Source organism: Culex pipiens, chromosome 3 (assembly GCF_016801865.2).
Source record: "Culex pipiens pallens isolate TS chromosome 3, TS_CPP_V2, whole genome shotgun sequence".
NCBI classification, from domain to species: Eukaryota; Metazoa; Arthropoda; class Insecta; order Diptera; family Culicidae; genus Culex; species Culex pipiens.
The window spans coordinates 5,664,392-5,684,493 of record NC_068939.1 but is presented as its reverse complement, the minus strand read 5'-3'; the positions used below and the strand labels follow the sequence as shown (position 1 = coordinate 5,684,493).

General features: G+C 36.7%; 1 protein-coding gene across 10 annotated transcripts; it reads right to left on the bottom strand.

The window, feature by feature from the left end:
* Window positions 1–3,406: 3,406 nt before the first annotated feature.
* LOC120421740 (cell division cycle protein 27 homolog) lies at window positions 3,407–19,810 on the bottom strand. 10 transcript variants are annotated; one of them, XM_039585002.2, is made up of 6 exons: window positions 19,632–19,810; window positions 17,959–18,582; window positions 11,487–11,562; window positions 11,271–11,418; window positions 9,205–11,002; window positions 3,407–4,745 (listed from the first exon to the last, which is right to left on the bottom strand). In XM_039585002.2, the coding sequence occupies exons 2-6, from the start codon at window positions 17,980–17,982 to the stop codon at window positions 3,930–3,932; spliced, it is 2,862 nt and encodes a 953-aa protein (XP_039440936.1). In that variant the 5' UTR covers window positions 17,983–18,582; window positions 19,632–19,810; the 3' UTR covers window positions 3,407–3,929. The 10 variants fall into 10 exon arrangements, with proteins under 10 accessions (XP_039440936.1, XP_052565716.1, XP_039440935.1 ...); XM_052709756.1 differs by having other exon boundaries at window positions 17,959–18,535; XM_039585001.2 differs by having other exon boundaries at window positions 17,959–18,491.
* Window positions 19,811–20,102: the final 292 nt, after the last annotated feature.

Here is a 20,102-nt window from a genome sequence, read left to right as displayed (position 1 = left end):
GTCTAGAATCATTTTTAAGCATGTTTGAGTTGATTTAATAATCTTTTGAATTTTTGAAAATTTTCGATCTTAAGTTTTTTTTCGTTAATTTTTTTGTTTTCGTCAAATCTTACATTTTTTGAAGACTAATGATTGCAAAACAACTGAACTAGCGTAAAATGCATTTTTTAACACTTTTTGCATTCAAATGTTGAGACTATGGCTTGTTCTTTGAATTTTTATATTTTTTCAGATTTAAACATACTACACATACTTTTTTGAAGTTGTAGCTATTTTCAATTAAAAAACAATTCTATTTTATCTCTAAAAAAACAAATGGTTGAGAAAATTCTTTACTACATTCTTTTTTGAACATTTTTGATCCATTCTTTTGTTGCTGAGATACAGGCCAAGAAAAATATTTTAAAAGAGTGTATTTTGTGTGATAATTTGAAGGAAAAGTCTTGATCTTTAAATTTAGAGAGATATTTAGTGTAATGTTGTTTTCGTACCATGACTCCGTGTAAAAGGGGTGTCAAACTAAAAAGTGACCCCGTTCGTTTGACAACAGTTGGTGTCAAACCATCGGGGTTTGAGTGTAATTAGTTGAGAAAGTGAGTTCTTCAAGTAAACTTATGTTTTTTAAAGTCTTTTTTCCCGCAAAAGAAAAACTCTGTCTCAAAAATTTTAATTGGATCAAAAGTATAGCAATCTAACCTCATTCTCGCGTTTTCAATCCGGATCTCAGAATTTTTAATGAAAATGGCAACTTAGCAAAAAATTCAAATAGTCAATCGACAATACTTTTCATTTTTTACCTCCTGTTGACTTTATTTTAATCCAAAAGAACAGTTTTCATTAAAAAAAATCTTAAAATAATGTTCACTCCCCTTTGCACTTATCGCGCAAAAACGTAAACGTATACGTATCGAGAAATTAAAAGTGCAACATGGAGTTAAACTTTCTGTCAAGCTGCTGTGAAGGATTCCATGACAGCTGAGAAAGTTTCACTCCATGTTACCGGCTCACATCTCTCTTTTTAATTTCTCGATAGGCGAACAAACGTCAAAATTACCCCCCACTAGAGGGCGCTGAAACTTGGGGTGATGTTTTCATTATATCCTAAAGAGAGCAAATCGGTTTGAAATTTGAAATTGATTTATTTTATCGTCAAAACGAAATTTGTTAAACATTATACCATTTTAGGGTAAGAAATAAAGAGCTTCATTGATATAAACAAAAATATTTTTGTGATGGCCGATTTAACCTGTTCATTATTTGATTCAAAATAAGGAATTTTGTCAATCAACGGAAACCAGAAAGTAAGTTTGTTCAAGTGGACAAATGTTTTTTAAAGGCATTTTTACCTTAAAGAAAAACTCTGTCTCAAAAATTGAAATTGGATTGATTTTCAAAATAAGCAATCTAACCTCACTCTCGCGTTTTGAATCCGGATCTCAGAATTTTCAATTAAAATGGCAACTTAGCAAAAAACTCAATAAGTCAATCGATAATACTTTTTATTTCTTACCTCCTGTTGACTTTATTTTATTCCAAAAGACCAGTTTTCATGGTAAAAATCTTAAAAATAGTTTTCACTCCCATAGGTATGTACTTATCGCGCAAAAACGTAAACGTAACCTTCCACCAAAGTTCTCCTACTCGAATGTAGATGGCGAGTCGTGTTTTTAGCTTTGGTTTTAGGGGCCTATTGCCGTTCAAGAGCCAAACGACATGCGTCACTAGGGTGTAATATCAAAATCGATTTTCCAGCACAGCAATTTTTCAGTTCCTTTTGGGGTCCTAAACAACTCCCCAAAGTTTGGGAACGATTGGTTTAGTCCTCGCTTTGCGCAAAGAGATTCAATTTCCCATATAAATGTGTATGGGAAAAACATTTTTTTTGGATTTTGATATTTATAAAACCCACGTTTCACGCTGTACTAAAACCGGATTCATATTCGGATGCTTTGGAAGGTGTTCTACAACTTTCCCGAAGAGAGTATGGTGCTAACTTGCTCCTGAAAGAAGATACAGCGTCCTCAAAACTCGTCTCAAACGTGATTTTCGATCAAAAAACACGTTTTAGACGAGTTTTGAACACGCTGTATCTTTTTTCAGGAGCAAGTTAGCACCATACTCTCTTCGGGAAAGTTGTAGAACACCTTCCAAAGCATCCGAATATGAATCCGGTTTTAGTACAGCGTGAAACGTGGTTTTTATAAATATCAAAATCCAAAAAAAATGTTTTTCCCATACACATTTATATGGGAAATTGAATCTCTTTGCGCAAAGCGAGGACTAAACCAATCGTTCCCAAACTTAGGGGAGTTGTTTAGGACCCCAAAAGGAAATGAAAAATAGCTGTGCTCGCTAAATTTGGATACCTAACGCCTCATATTTTTATAATATTTAAATTAGCATTTTTTTGATATTTTTTTCCATTTTGTTTAATTTTTTAATGTTTTGTGAGTAGAGTTTTTTTGTTTATATTTATATTTTAGAAGTATGTGATTTTTTAAAGTTTTGAATGACTTTTTTAAATCAAAAATTTATCTTTAAATTTTAGAAAGCTTTGATATGTTAGATCTAAAAAATTAAAAATTCTTTAATTTTGCAATCTAAGCATTTCAAAACTGAAGAATTTTAAAATTCTAGAATTCAAAACTTTAATGAGAAATAAGGATTTTTAAACAAAAATATAAAGAAATAAAAAAAGAAATCGAATTTTAAAAAAATCAATAACTTTTAGAAGTGAACAGGTAAAGTGGATTTCAATGACGCTATGTGGTGGCCAAAACGAGAATAAAAATTTTGCCTGCTGAAGTAACATCAGTAAAAAAAAACCTTTAAAAATACAATGAGAAATTTATTTTTTTAGCGACGCAGCAAAATTATTCAATAATTATTGTTCAAAGCCATTCGAAAAACGTTTTTCTATAATCGGCCATATTTTCTCAATTGAAAAAAAAACAACACTCAGCTACGGTTGAATCATTCATACAAACTGTCGTCCACTGATGTATGTTTAGCTTTTATTTTTCTCTCCAAAAGTTTTTTCTTCCCTTCATTCCTTCTACAAACCGCACACAAATTCGGGCACTCATTCGCACGTTTTTTTTTTATTTTCACTCGCACTCCCACAAGCTCCATTATTTATTTATTTATCATTTACTTTGAATTCACTTTAATGTTTTGTGTTTATTTCGCTAACTCTGCCTGGCTGCCGCTGCACATCATTACATCGAGATTTTTTACGTTTCTTTTTTTTTGTCAAGGGAATCGAGAGCGCCTCACTGTTTGTTGGAGAAAAAAAAAACGTAGGTAAAGGCAGAAGACATTCGACAGCAATGACTTTTTGTTTTCCCGGGAAGTTTGCATTTTTTAAGAGATATAGATAATAGCGTGTAGAACGAGAGAGGGTGGATTATTTTTGTTTTACGAAAGTGAAACACTACAACGCTTCAACACATACAGATTTAATTCAAATTTGAGGTGTGTTTGTGTGTGTATTTCTTTTTTTCCTTCACAATGACTATTTCATCCGTTGATTTCTAATTTGTTTCGGTTTCTATATTACGATAGTTGTTTTTTAGTAAGTTTCTCCTGAATTGGTTGTTCAAAAACTTGTTTCTGTTTTGTTCGATACCGCTTTTGGTTGCTCTTTTTTTACTGTGGTGGGCTAAGCTTAAGTTGTGTATGTTTCCGGGGGGTGTTTTCTGTGGGGGAGCGACAATTCAATTACTCTACACTAATGTTTAGTTCTGCCACGTCAGTCGATCAACGCATCGCGAAGAATTGTATGGGGGAGGACCAGACCAGAGGTTCTGTTCTGTTTTAAGCTAGATATATTTTCATTTACCAACACAACAATCTCGCACTAAACACAAAGCTATTTCTCGCGCAGACTTGGAATAAAATCTCGCACACGCACGCAGAACTTGTTTTTTTTAGTAACTATCGCTGTCGTACAGATTACCGCTAATTACGTCGAGGGACTCGTTCCGTGCGTTGGTCGCCGCAGCCGTCGAGTCGTCGCTAGAGGCCTGCTCTCCGCCGATCGAATAGTCCGGGTCCGCACTGCTGCTGCCAATGTCCGCCTCGTTCAGTCCTTGGCCGGTGCTTGCGCCTGCTTCCGCCCCATCCTCGTCGGTTCCTTCCGCCGCCGACGTCGTCGTCGCAGCCGTTCCGTCCTGCGTTCGCATGATCGAATCAAAGTTGTCCTTGATCTGGTTGTTGGCTCCCTTCGAGCCGAGATCGGTTGCCCAGCTGAGATGCATCAGGGCCAGGTCGACGTTGCCCAGCTTTTTGTAGATCTTGCCCATGACGTAGTACACGACGGCTTCCTTTGGCACGATTTGCTTCAGCTCTTCCAACTCCCGGAGCGCCTCCTGGTAGCGACCCATCGTAAAGTACATCGACCCCCGGTGGAACTTGCACAGCGGATTCTTCGGATCGAGGGCGATGGCCGCGTTCAACGTCCGCAACGCCTGGTCCATTTTGCGCAGGAAGAACTGCGTCGCTCCGATGTGCACCATAATGACCGAATTCCGCGGGTTGATGGCCAACGCCTTCCGGTAGTGCAACTCGGCCAGCTCGTACCGCTCCTGCTTGCTGAAGATCGTTCCGATGCCGAACCACGCGTTGTAGTGGCGTGGATCCCGCAGGATCGCGTACCGGTACATCGACAGTGCCTTTTCCAGCTCCTCTGTCATGACCAACTCATGGCCGAGCAGGGTGTAGCTGTACGGGAAGTCCTCGTCCACCTGGAAACGACGAGATTAACTTCATGGTTATTTCTCATTTGCCAATCGTAAATTTACGATCGAAATATTTTGATCAACGACTTTCAAATTCAAAAATAAATATTTAAATCTGTGATCTACATGTTAGACCCTGATTACTGCCAGAAAAAAAAAAACATTTGAAAAATATCAAATACTAAATATAAAAAAAATGGTCTGAACAACACTCTTTTTCAACATTCTGTCTTTGATTTTTTTTCTCTGAATCCTCAAAATGTAAATTTAAATCTCAATCTGCATAAAATAAATCTCAACATTGTTAAATTAGTTATTCAAATCTCTTAACTCTTAAAATTATGAAGTTCTCAAATTCTTAAGATTGCAAGAGAAAATTACAATTAAAAAAATACCGGACAAAATTAGTTTTTTATTTAGGGATTTTTTTAGATTTTTTTTTGAAATTGTACATAGTTTTTGAGCATATTTTTTTTTTTAATTTTCTATATATTTCGAAATTTCAAGCATTACGCCTTTGTGGATTTCAAACCACAATTATTATTATTTTCTGATTGAAGTATTAAATTCGTAGTTTATAAATTTGGTTAATTTATTTAAAGTAGTTTCAAAGCTTATAAATTTGAATTTAAGTTCAAAAAATTCTAGAATTCTCAAAACTCCTACATTCTTTCATTTGTTATGTTCTCAAAATTCTTAAACTATCAAAATTCTTGAATCCTCAAGACAACTTTTCGAATTCATAAAATTCTTAAAATTATCGAAATTTTCAAAACACTTAAAAACTCTCAAATTGTTTAAATTCTCAAATTCTTAAAGTTCTCAAAATTCTTAAATTCCCAAATTCGTGAATACGAAAAATTCTTAAATTTCTTAGAATCCAAAAAACTCTTAAATTCTAAAAATCCTTGAGGTCTTAAAATTCCATAAATTCACAAAGCCCTTACAAATCTTAATATCTAGTTTTTTGTTTTGTTTTTGAAAAGGTCCTATAAACATACGAAACACAAAAGCTTATCAGACCCTTTTTAAAAAATTGTTATTGTCGAAATTGATGAGTTTTTTTTCTTAATTTTCTTAAAATTTATAAAATTCATAAAATTCCTAAAATTCTTAAAGTTAATTTTTTTAAATTTTTCAAAGTTCTCTATATTTTTAAAATTCCTAAAATTCTTAAAACTCTTAAAAACTGTGGTTTGGTTAAAAACTCTCAAAATTCTTAAATTCTCTAATACTTAAATACGCTTAATTCTTAAATTCTTAAATTTAACTTAAATTCTAAAAAAAAACCCTTAAATTTCCTAAAATTCTACATACTTTTAAATTTTCTAAAGTTCTTATTGTTTTAAAATTCTTAATATTCTTAAAATTCATGACATTCTTAAAATTCTTAAAATATTTCAAATATTTTAAATTTTTAAATAGTTTCGAATTTTAAAATTTTTTAAAATTCTTAAAATTTAGCACTCTAAACATTCTTAAAATTCACAAAAAACTTTCATAGGGGAACTATACCCTTTCTCAGCCAATTTCTATTATCGGCCTATCAGCACTTTGATCATGAATTACAGCTTAAATAAAATGTTTTTGACTATTCCAAAGTAATAAATAGCTCAAATAAAAGTGAGCAAGCAACTCATCATTGTTGATACATCTGAAAATGTTGATTTAAAAGCGGAAAACGGCAAAAGTGATGAGAATTGGTCGAACGGCTTAGTGTGATTAAAATGGGTATATTTCCCCTACTTTGAGATTTCCTAAAATTCAGAATATTTTCGAAATTCTCAAAAATTTACTAAATCTCTAAAACATATTTTTTATTGTTTTTATTATAATTTTTTTGAATTTCAAGAATTTTTTTTAAGAATTTTAATAATTTCAGGGATTTTAGTTTTTGTGAAAAAGTTAAGGAATTTTAAAAATCTATAGAATTCCTAAAATTAAAAAAAAACAAAAGATCCCAAAATTTCTAATGTTTTTGATAATTTTAAAATTCTTTAAAAAAATAAATTCTTGAAATTCTAAAGATTCTAAAACTTAAAACAAATCTTGGAATTATAAAAAAAAAAAAATAAAAAAAAGGTTTCTTTGTATATAAAATATCTAAAAATTACAAAAATTCTAACAATTCTCAAAATGTTTAAAATTCTAATAGTCTAAGAATGCTTTTACTCTCAAAATTCCTAAATTCTCAAACTCTTAATCTTGTGAATTCCCAAATTTCTTAACTCGCAAGGTTCTTAAACTCACAAACACATAAAATTGTCATTTTTTTTAATTCTCTGTTTTTAAATTCTTTAATTCTCAAAAATCTATTATTTTTAAACACGCAAAATTCTTGAATTCTTAAATTTCTTAAATTCTCAAATTTATCAATAATCTTAAATTCTAAAAATTCTTTTATTCGCTAAGTTTCGTAAATTCGGTAGATTCACAAAATTTTTAAAATCTCAAAATTCCTAACTTAAAAAAACATGACATGAAACAACTTAAGAGCGAGTCCACGAATAGGGCATACCCCTTTGTATGGGACGTCGTTTGGACCTCACCAATCTGCCTGAAATTTTCAGGGGTTGTTTGTACATATAAAACTAGCATCTGGTCAAAATATGAGCACTCTAGGTCAACGGGAAGTGGGGCAAATCGGGACACAAAGTTTGAAGGTTCAAAAACGTCAAAAATCTTAAAAGGGCTATAACTTTGGCAAAATTCAATTTAATTTCAAAATTCAAAATGCATCTTAAAGGACTTCAAAAATGCAACAAAATGCAGGGTAGAACATCCCAATTGGTTAATTCTAAAGGGAGTTATTGGCATTTTAGTGAAAAAATAGCATAATTTTCAAACTCAAATAAAAAAGTGTTCCATCCAGATATCAACTCGGATCGACCTGCAGCTTGTAGGGGACATCTGGGACTACCATCTGAGACTGAGAACACTTTGGGTAAGGCAGTTTATCATATTGAACAGACACTTTTTCTTTTAGTGAATTTTTTGGTAGTAAATTTTTGCTCGGAGGACCCCTTAGATCCCATTTTCTGGTGATAATTTTATCATATTCGTGTTCCTGAGACAATTTCACAATAGAAACATACATAAAAATGTATATTATCATCCATTTCAATCCTTTAAAAAATGAAAGATAGAAAAATTAAGAAGCTGCTTTTTTCTGGTGTCATCTAGTATCCTTGGAAACGAACTTGATTTTCAATAAATGTGAATCAAAGTTTTTTTTTTAACTTTCATTTTTTAAAGGGTTAAAATGGACCAAAACAAGCATTTTTATGCATGTTTTTAATGTGAAATTGTCTCAGGAACACGATTATGATAAAATTATCACCAGAAAATGGGATCTAAGGGGTCCTCCGAGCAAAAATTTAATACCAAAAAATTCACTAAAAGTAAAAGTGTCTATTCAATATGATAAACTGCCTTACCCAAAGTGTTTTCAGTCTCAAATGGTAGTCCCAGATGTCCCCTACAAGCTGCAGGTCGATCCGAGTTGATAACTGGATGGAACACTTTTTTATTTGAGTTTGAAAATTATGCTATTTTTTCACTAAAATGCCAATAACTCCCTTTAGAATTAACCAATTGGGATGTTCTACCCTGCATTTTGTTGCATTTTTGAAGCCCTTTAAGATGCATTTTGAATTTTGAAATTAAATTGAATTTTGCCAAAGTTATAGCCTTTTTAAGATTTTTGACGTTTTTGAACCTTCAAACTTTGTGTCCCGATTTGCCCCACTTCCCGTTGACCTAGAGTGCTCATATTTTGGCCAGATGCTAGTTTTATATGTACAAACAACCCCTGAAAATATCAGGCAGATTGGTGAGGTCGATGCGAGATGGGTATGCTTTGCTCGTGGACTCGCTCTTAAACATTCCTGAATTTTTAAATTTGAGAATTTCATTCACCAAAAGAATTAAAAATTTTAATTATATTTTAAATTGTTGGACCATTGAGCCTTTTTTTTTTGTTCTCAGAGTGTTGAGAAGGTTTGTTCATATCTAGTTTTTTTCTGCAACATGAAGTTAAACCTTCTGTGAAGTTTTCCAAGGCACATCGAAAAGTTTAACTCCATGTTGCACGCACACACTCTCACTTTTAATTTCTCGATAAGCTATTGTGTTTCATATGTTTATTAGAACCCATTAAAAAAAACTCTAGAATACTTTTAGAGTATTTTAAATATTTAGATCGGCTGAAACTGAGGTAAAACATAGATTTTTTACCGAATCCGGTAAATGAAAAATCGGTGAATAGTCGGCAACCGTCTGTCAAAACGAACAATATTTTACCGAAAACCGGTTAAGCGATAAACAGTAGAGTTAAGATTTTACCGAATTCGGTAGATTTGATTTAGCAAACTGTTCAGTAATTGAAACTCGATATTTTTGACATATTTTAAAGTTAGACAAACAAAATCAGGAACAGTCAAACCCGCAAAAGCCCCAAACTCACCTGTATTGCACGAAAGAAGAACTTGATGGCCGTCTCGTGCTCCTTGTGGGCGGAAAAGCAGTTCCCGGCCACGCACCACGTGATGGGCGAGTTCTTGTCCTGGGCCATCAGATCTTGGGCCAGCGCCGACAGCACCACGTCCTTCTGCAGGTGCCACAGGTCCGTGCTGTAAATCTCCATGTACTGCAGCCGGTGCGGTTCGCGCTCGTGAATCTCCCGGAAGATGTTGACGGCCGACTCGTAGTCACGCTGCTCGTGGTACGCCAGGGCGATCATACTTTGGACCCAGCTGCTGGTGTAGTGATGGGGGGACACGTTGGAGAAGGCGTCGATGGCCTTGTCGCAGTCGTAACTCTGCAGTCGGAGGTAGCCCTGGCCGAGTTCTCGAAGGAGGGTCATCAGTCCGTCGGCACTCTGCTTCTTCATGGCCAGCACGTGCTGGGCCATCTTTTGGGCACTGTTGATGCTGTTGTTGAAGAGTACTTTTTCGCTGAGCGTCTCGTTCGACGTGATGGTTTCGATTTTTTCTTTGCCGTCGGTGGATCCTTTCCGTTCGACGACGTTCTCCAGCAGACTGTTGGTGCTGCTGTTGAGGTTTTTGGATATGCGCTGCTTGGACTTGCGAGGAGGTGACCTGGGCGCAACGAATTTGTTGTTGAGTTGGGGGCTTTTGGTGTTCTCCTTGACGGAGTAGTTGCTGTTGCTGAAGAGGCGCGAGCTTCGGCGGACATTCTGCGCCTGGAGGGCTCCACCCGTCGTGTTGGGTGTCCGCGGCGTCGGCAGCTGGTTGCCAGTTTGGCTAAACAAGATCGGTTTGGTGTTTGCACTTTGCGACTGCAGCAGCATCGTCGCCGCCGTCGCGTCGTTTTTCCGGTTGATGATGTTGCCCATCGTTCCGAGGTTGTGATGGCCACGCAGCTTCTTGTTGCTGCTCAGCAGGGCAATTTTTTGCTGTTCGCTTTCGGGAATAATCTGTTGCGACTGTTGACTGCCGCCTATCGCCGCTGCCGATCCTCCGATCTGCTGGAAGGTTCCACCGGTTGCCGTGGATAGCTGCTGCGGCGAGGGGGTCATTATGAGTGCCGACTGATCTCCGATTGTCGCCGGACTATGCATGATTGGAAGCACGCCAAAGCTGGGCGTCGTCGGACTCAACGCGGTCAGATATTTGAACTGCTGCTTTCGGAAGGGCGTTCCGATGTCGGCGTTTGGCGTCTGCTCGTCACTGAGATTCCCTCCGGTGGCCATCGTCGACGATGCCGTCCTGAAGCTAGCTATACTGCTCTGCTGATGGGACTGAGGTTGCTGTTGTGGAGGATTATTTGGTGTATTGATAATGTTCTGAATCAGACACTGTGAAACCTGATCGATCGGCGTAGACGGATGACCGCCAAGGCCACCTCCAATAAGTGACTCTTCCAGTAATGTCCCTCCTCCTCCTCCTCCTCCCCCACCGCTGCCAGCATTCCCGAACCACATGACCGACGAGTTGAGTGCCGGATGAGGCGCTTGGCTAGTCGCAAATACATCCGTACTGGACAGCTGGAAGACCGCGGCCGGGTCGGGCTTTTCACCCCGGTTGCACAGATCGGCAAACGATTGCCACATAAACGGGTTCAGCTTGACCGCCCTCCGGCTGGCATCGTTCGCCAGCTTTGCCTGCTCAGTCTTGAGACAAATCTTCGACAGCAGCTCCAACGCGAAGCAGCCAATCTCGCCAAACTCCTTCGCGACCTCGTCCAGGTGCCGAGCCCGCAGGTGGTCATCGTTGATCAGCGTGTGCTCCGCCTCGGAATATCTGGAATGGAAAAATGTTTCACCGGTCAGAATAGTTTCTCCTACAACAACGTGACACCTGCGAGACGACTCACGTGTATCGTGTTACAATCCAGTGTTCGTATCATAAAGCCAACAAACTACCCTCACCACTCTACATTTTACAGTCTGGGGTGTGGTGGGACAAGCAAACAAAGAAAAGGTCACTTGTCCACGTTTGCATTTGTTGTGACTCAATTTGCTCCTTATCAAACTAAACCAAACCAAACAAAAAGGTACCAACTACTTACTGCTTCAGATCGAAGGCACACTTGGACAGCAGGAACCGGCACTGCGTCGAGCGGACGCTCTTCGTCGACAGCAGCCAGTGGGCCTGGTGTTTCTGGCCGGCCCGGTAGTAGCAGGTCGCCAACAGGAACAGACTCTCCTCGGATTCCACTGAAAAACAACAAACAAACTCAGTTAATATCCGGACCAATTAGCGTAAATCAAACACCGTTATTTACCTTCCGCACAGAGGCGTTCCGCCAGGAAGATGGCATCCTGGTAGTCGTAATGGTTCAGGCAGTGCCATATTGCGGCCTGGAAATAAAAGGGAAGACGAAAAGCGCGAAGGCGTTTTTATTTACTATAAATATAGTTCACGTTTCGATCGATAATCTGGCATTTACGTCACACGGAAACTATTTTCGAAGATGGGATGGGAATAATGAAGTTTGTTCATCTCTGTCGGGACAGCATCTCGACAGTTTCCCTTTGAATAACTTTTAATATTCATATTATTATGCTCGATATTCTTTTAACTATTTCCTCATAACTCCGATAGCCATATAGACTTATCCTCATCTATGAAAAATCACGACATCCTGAGTAATTTATTTGTAGAACATTGCAAAGCGATCTACCTCACTACTCTGCATACTTATGTTTATATTTTTCTTTTCTTTCCCATACTTTTAAAAAACAAAGAAGGTTGAAAAAATAGTTTTGAGCGAATTATAATTTGATTTCATTAGACTTTTTTAATAAATACAAAAGAAAATAACCAGGGTTTTTTTTTTAAAAAAAAGGTCCAATAAATCGAAGTTATCACTAGGGGAAATATACCCTTTCTAATCAAACACCTATCTTCGTCATATGGAGAGTTTGATGCTCGATTAAAGCTTCAAAAATACTATTTAGGCTGTAAACTTACCAGCAACAGCACCGCCTCGAGTAAGCATGCAAATTTATGCCACTTAGATCAAATTTAATGCACTTTTGATCATTATTTCTATTTTGCGAGACTATCTCTCATCATTTTGGTGGCACACACATCCACACGCAAGATCAGAGGTTAACTGCTTAACGAAAGTTGCCATCAATATTTTTTTGACTTGCGCTAACGATTTCAAAGCGCTTAAGATATAAAATTGCTTCCAACTACCGGCAACATGTTCTTTTGACCATTACTTAGTACCTCACTTGAAAAATAATCCCGAAAAATGTAAATAATTAGCAAGCGCCATCAAAAAAACAAACACGCTAAGTCTTCTGACGATTGAATTTTGAATACCCATTCCAATCGAAGGCAGAAGAAAACCGAGCGAGGAGCGAAGGCAAATAAAGAACAAAGGGTGGCCACCAACATGCCGGTGTAGCGCCTGTTGGAGTGAGCAAGTGCTGCCAGGAAACTTTCTCTATAAATGCTACTTTTTGTGAGTGTTCGCTCAAAATTTCATCAATTTTGGTAGCACTAAGCAGACCCAAAAGAGCACTGTAAGAAAAAAAAGAACTTAGCTGAAAATAGAAAAATGGGCGTGGCCCAATGCACTCGACCGATTAGAATGCATTTTTGAAATATTTTTATTAAATGCTTGTAAAAGGAATAGCATAACCTTTAATAAAAGTGAAAATAAACAGAAATGTTCACAAAAAGTTGCTCTACTCGTTGGTGTACTTGGTTTTAGTGAACAATCCAGATTATCCAGCATCATTCAAACACGACCGCTTATTATTGGGCTTGAAATGGGCATATTTCCCCTAGTTTATTACAAATTTTGCCGAAATTTCGATAACCTTCCCCTCGACTGCATCCAAATGATACGAGCAAGAAAGAGAAGAGATTGCGAGAGAAAACAGAGAAAGAAAGAGATAGAGAGACAGAGAAAGAGAGAGAGAGAGAGAGAGCATGTGCCTTCGTGTCGGAAAAATATTACAAAATGCTCAACAACTGTTGACAACTTTTGTTCTTTTAAAGATTTCAAAACATCTGCAAAATTACGCGCGTAAAAAATGCAATGGGAGATAATTTGGAAAACAGTATAAATTTTATTTCATAGTACACAATCAACGTTGAGTTGTCAAGTTTTGAACGATTTAAAATGTTTTTGGTTTTCAGTTAACCCTCTACTGCCCAGTTTTTTTTCGAAAATGTTTATTTTTCTCGTGTTTAGGAGGTCATTATGAGCGACATTTGCTCTACGAATAATATTACTTCCCTTATTTTATGTTTTTCTTGTAGTATTTTTTGTTTTTTATTTGGCATTTATTTTGTTTAGTTTATGTTTGTTTTTGGTAGTATTTGGCCTATTCTACCACCTAATGTAATTAAATTTTGCCTATCTATTTTTTCACGATTTTATAGTCACTTTTTCATTTTTTTGCTATAGAATGGCACCATCATAATTTAAATTGTTAAAAAAATGCGTAGATACATAGTCTGGGACACTACAAAAATTATTGCATACTTCTTTTTACTAAAAATATGTGAAATGTTAGTAAAAAACACAGCAAAAGGCGTTTTTTTTAAAAAAGGTCCAATAAACCAAATTTTCAGTTTTTGCTTTTTGTGTGTTTTTGAAACCGCCTTGAGTCAGGTATATTAAAAAATACCCAAAAAGCAAAAACTGGAAATTTGGTTTATTGGTCCTTTTCAAAAAAAAAACTTTAGAATTCCTGATTCCAAATTTCAAGGTAACCGACTGGGATTTGATCCCTGAACCTTCTGCTTTTAAGACAGAAGCCGCAACCATTAAGCCACGGAGCCGGTTTTGATAACCCTATCAAAAGTTATGAGCATTTAAGTGTTATTTGTATTTTTTTAGGCCGGGTCTCAGATATTTTGAATTAAAAAAAAAAGTGGATAAATCAAGCGACTCATCGCAAGATGTGTAGTCAAATGACCTTTAGGTTTAGCCAAAAATATTGAAGATTTGATAACACTATCAAAAGTATATTAATGTGAGGAAGGCATCAACCGCCTTAAGGTGGATAAAGCAACGTTTTTTTTTGTAAAAAAAAAAACAAGCTTTAGAAATGATAAACATCGATTGAATATTTTTTGTATCTTTTTTAAAATTATTCAAGCATTGTAGGGGTCTGATCAAAGAAACCATACAAAAATGGTATCTAACGGTATTTTGGATGAAGTGCAAATGTTAGGGTACAGGTAAGGACAATTCGAGAAAAAATGGTAAACTGAAAAAAATCCCCTTTTTTGGTTCACATTTGAACAAAAAAAATCTGGAATAACTAATCAAATGTGTTATTTACTGTTCAAAATCTTTAAAAATATCTTCAAGCACTAGAAAATATTTTGCTTTGCAAAACGTACTGGAATTTCGACATTTTGATAAAAGAGTAATTCCAGCTCAAATCGGGAATTTTTCTAGTACTTTTGTACCCGACCCTCTCCGATTTTAATGAAACTTTGTAGACATGTTATCCTAGGCCTATATAAGCCATTTTTGTGTATATGGAGCCAATTGTACTCAAAAATGACATTAATTTGAGAAGGGCGTAAGTTATTTAAATATTTTTGTATTTTGTAATTCAAAAATGACAGTATCTCGAAGCCGTTGCATCGTATCAAAAAGTGGTCAAAGACAAACATGTAGGAAATTTGATGGGCTTTCTGAAAAATACACTGAAAGAAAAATACACGCCAATTTTATGAGTATTTTCCATTTTTAAGTTTAAAAGTTAAATTTTAAGGTGATGTCAAGATTTTTTTTCGTTCGCAATTTTTGTGAAATAGCCTAAAATGACACAAAAAGACTGACGAAAAATGCAGGATGGTATGTCTCTCCTAAAAAATACAAAAAATCATTTACTAAAACCGTTTTTTTTTTAAGTGGTCTAAACGTCAAAATTTTCAAAAATGATAGTGAGAATCGATTCCCCAGACAATTTTACATAAAAGTCTTCATATTGAACATTGTCCTATGTCCAATCCTTGTACAGATACAGCGGTTTTAAAAATAAAAAATGTTGTGAAAATAGGTTTTTTGGTGGTTTTTTTGCAATTTCTATATGACAGACTTGATGTTTCAGTCTCGTAAATATTTTTACCGGAAAGCTCGTCCGATTTCCCATAACATTGCCCTTGACAGCATTTCTATTGGATGTATGGGCTTACAGATATAAGCTTTATTACATTGCTCATACTTAAGGCTACCAACTGTACGGATTTTTTCCTTACCGTACGGATTTTCGACCATTTCCGCGGATTTTTAACAGGCCGGAATTTTTGTACGGAATTTTTCGCATAATACGGATTTGTACGGAATTTTAACAACTTTTTAAAAAATTCATTGCTTTTTTAGTTGGGCCAAAGCTTTCTCTAATTAGATATTTTTATTCAACTGTCAGTTTGATTATAAAGGGATAACTTGCATAATCGTCTGCCTACGTGGATCAATCGGACCGCGCACTGTACTTACAATCCGGAGGTCGCCGATTCGAATCCCGAGGAGGGCGCAAAAAATTCTAAGTGTAAATATAGTTATTCGGTGCCCTCTCCCCGTGCCATACCTTCACACTTAGGAGACCCGGGAGGCGGAGTCTTGTCGCAAAAAGAACGATATTGTGAAAGCAGACAAAAATCAAAATACGAACGCAACCTGTCAAAGCTGTTGCGCCACAGGTTGATGTACACGCTAACGACAAACCACTACATTTTTGTTCGGCGCAACAGATTTTTTTGCGCAACAGAAGTGTTGCGCACTTCGGTTTGGTGGTGCGCGGATAATACACGCCTGTGGATCCGTTGACGAAACCGCAAGGTTTAAGAGGGTCCATTATAAGGTGTTACGTCGATTCCGTTTGCAAAATTTTCCGGGTTTTCCTCAGTTCAAAATTGATTTTCAATAATTGTTCTTTTCAAATTCCTTACAAAACATATTTATTAAATAAAAGATCAAATTTTGGCTTGTGAAAACCTTGTGTTGTGCTTGTATTTATAGGACCTTTCCAATAAAAACTCTAGAAATGTTTTCGTGAAAACACTAACAATGATATTATTCGTAAAGGCAAACTTGACATTTCGTAAACTTTTAAACGTTTAACAAAAATATTTTTAATTCTTAAATTCCAAATTTATCTAAATAATTCCTTGACAGTTTTTGTTATACCATGGTGTCACATCGGTAAAGTATACGGATTTTTACTCAGCAAGAGTTGGTAGCCTTACTCATACTGAAAATTGAATATTTTTTTCAGTGTGGTAAAAACCTGGATAATAAATAAGCTTATGTAAATATTTAAACGAGTCAAATTGAAAAGCTGTCAAAGGCAAACTTATGGGAAATTGGACGAGCTTTCCGGTAAAAATATTTAGGAGACTGAAAAATCAAGTATGTCATATAGAAATTGCAAAAAACCTTTTTTTTTCATTTTTTTTTTTTTTTTTTGAGACCGCTGTATCTTTACAAGGATTGGACATAGGACAATGGTCAATATGAAGACTTTGATGTGAAATTGTCTGGGGAATCGATTCTCACTATCATTTTTGAAAATTTTGACGTTTAGACCACTTTTCAAAAAAACAGTTTTAGTAAATGATTTTTGTTTTTTTTAGGAGAGACATACTGCATTTTTCGTGATTTTTTTTGTTACATTTTAGGCTATTTTCACAAAAAATTTTAACGAAAAAAATCATGACATCACCTTAAAATTTAACTTTTAAATTTATTGAAAATTCTCATAAAATTTGCGTGTATTTTTCTTTCAGTGTATTTTTTTTTTCAGAAAACCCATCAAATTTCTTACAAGTTTGTCTTTGACCACTTTTTGATACGATGCAACGGCTTCGAGATACAGTAATTTTTGAATTACAAAATACAAAAATATTTAAATAACTTACGCCCTTCTCAAATGTCATTTTTGAGTACAATTGGCTCCATATACACAAAAATGGCTTATATAGGCCTAGGATAACATGTCTTAAAAGTTTCATTGAAATCGGAGAGGGTCGGGTACAGAAGTACCAGAAAAATTCCCGATTTGAGCTGGAATTGCTCAAAAGACAAAATTTCTAGACTCTTTCCGATTTTTTTTAGGATTTTAGCAAATTTCCGATATTTCCGATTTGAGTGGTTATCCTGAAATCTTTCAATTTTTTGCAAGTTTTAGCACATATTGTGTGTAGTGCTTAAGGGGTATACACACATTTTTTTCACAAACTTTAAATGTATTGAAATACAATTTTGGTCAAATGTATATAATAAATCCTAGAAAGAACTATTATTATTGAGAATACATGAGAACTGACTAGCACTCGAAGATTTTGAAATGAAAATTAGTTAACACTAGGAAATTAAACAATTCACAAGTGATTCCAAAATTAGCCAACGGTTGATCGAAATAGCTTACAAACGAGCTAAAAAATTTAAATTGCATAATTGGCAACTCTCTCCTCAAAACTACCTTGAAACTATCTCGTCTGTTTATCGATTTATTGATCATAACACCGCCCCAAAATAGCAACCTTCAAACTTTCCTCATGCCAATCACGATAGCAAAACTTGTTCTCTGCCATCGTGTTCCTGGCCAACCGGCTCGCGGGAATCCCGCGTCCGGACGACTGGAGTTGATGACCCCCATGCAAAGGCACTTTACTGCTCCCTCTTTAAAACTATTCCTGCCCGTCTTCTTCTTCTTCTTCACACTACGCCCTTCACTTGGCTCACGCGTTGACATAACTGTCAGCTCACTCACCTGCACAGGTTCCTGCACAATCATCTCGTCGCCGTCGTCTGCTCCTCCTCACCCTCGAGCCAGCCAAAACTCGATATCCCGGAAGTAAACTGGCTGCTTGCTTGCCCTCGTATGTCAAACTCAATCCCGAATTTTCCGGGTTCCTCCCCGCAGAACCAAAACAATCGAAAGGATTTCCTCACCCCCTTCTCTTCACTCTCTTCCAGTCAGGGTCTCCTCAACAGTGGTGCTCTTGCTGTTCAAGGCAACAAACTTCCACACGACGATCGCGTTGAAATTTCACTAAATACATTACAACACTACTTTCTCAGCGACGAGTTGCTGCTGCTGCTGCGGTTGGCCACCGGAGCTACGACGACCATCAATACGTTTGAGCACTTCGAGGGGGTTGCTGTTGTTGCTGCGAAGAGCATTGTTCACGGACGAATCTAGTTTTATTTTGCCTCTTCTTGCTTCACACACAGCACTAGGTAGTGGGTATGTTTTTATTTTATTTCCCAAACTAGTGCTCTACACAATATGATCCACACTGACTAACGTTGGGTTTGAGTTTAGTAGAGACGTGGTTGTTGGGTTGCTGCCGCAAGAAACTGCTGGGTTGGGCTGGGCTGGCGCTTCACCGATCTTTGGTTGGATACACAATAATCAGCCAAAGACGTCCCCTTCTAAAAACATTATACGCACTCGTAGAGAGTTTGGGAGCAACATTTCATAAGGGAGAATGTCGCAATGGGATTATAAATTGGGATTACAAATTGGGATTATAAATCCTTGAATTAAGTTTGGTTTCAAAATGGATTTGAAGAAAAACGATTGGGCAGATATTCTGTCATTATGAATAGGTAAGATTTCTAAATATTTTTTATCAAATTTTCCTTTTCCTTATTTAAAATTATTACTTGTAAGTAGCTGATTTAATCTAGGTTCATTAAAAATCTAGATTTGCTGTATCTTTTTGAACATTACATAAACCGATGCCTCTGTGTTCTCTTGTACTAAGCTTGCTGGTTTTCCTATCTAGTTAGCAAGAGAACACAGAGGCATCGAAACGCTAAAACTGGTTCTGGAAGATTGAGCATGCCCAGAAAAATTTCAATCTCAAACTTGTTTTTTTTTTTGCAAATTTTGAAAATATTTTTATTGGAAGACAGGAAATTTTTAAAATAGTTTTATTATTTGACATTCAAAATTAAAATAGTTGCTCGAATACTTTTAGAATATAATGACGGCATTAAGCAGAAAATAATAATGCAAAATATCATAAATCCATCTCCCTCGACCCCAATGCAATGTTACTCCCCCTCAGCGATGGTGGCTCTTCTCCGATGCTGCTGCGCTGCCGTCATGCATCCAAGTTGGCGCTGCTACTGCCTCGGTTGCGTATTATTACTCTTGATTGTTGCCTAATCGCAGCAGCCGCAGTCGAACACCACACAAACCACAAACATCCACGGCGCTGCACAGCCCATGGCCCCGTGTTTGGCCAATCCACCAACAGCAGCAGCAGCCACGAAATAATAACTTCTCTGCCCCTCTCCAACCAGCCAACCAACCAACCAGTCTCAAGGCAACAACTTCCAAACGAACGACCTCCTCACAGAAAAAAAGGTTCACTTTGCCCCGGTCTCCCCTCGGACCATAAATTCACCCCCTTTGAAAACACTTTTTCGCACCTTTCCCCTGCCGTAATCCACCTTCCACAATCACCAATCGACGCGCGGGACTTCCGTCCAACTGACGTAGCACGGTTCGGGGCCGGAAGTGGCCCGGATTACGCTTAAATTTGCACTTGAAACCGTACGCGAGTAAATTCCCGTTTTTTTCTTTTCTCGACGACGATTCAACCAAACGTCAGTTTTTTTTTGCGGCTTGCCCATGCGTGCGCGCCACCATGCGGTCAAACCGAGAACCAAAATGGTTTGTGTCTATGCTGGGATAATTCGAGCGCGGACGAATTTTGAATTTTCGACAGAGCTGTGCTTTAACGAATTTTGACAGCTATCGTGCAGGAATACCCAGTGGGGTTGACAAGTGTGGTGAGGAAAATTAATATTTTAAAAATAAATTTTCTGTTTTGAACACAATTATGTTTTTCAAGTGAATTTACTCTAAATTAACTTGATACGGGCTCCTAAGGCTCCCTA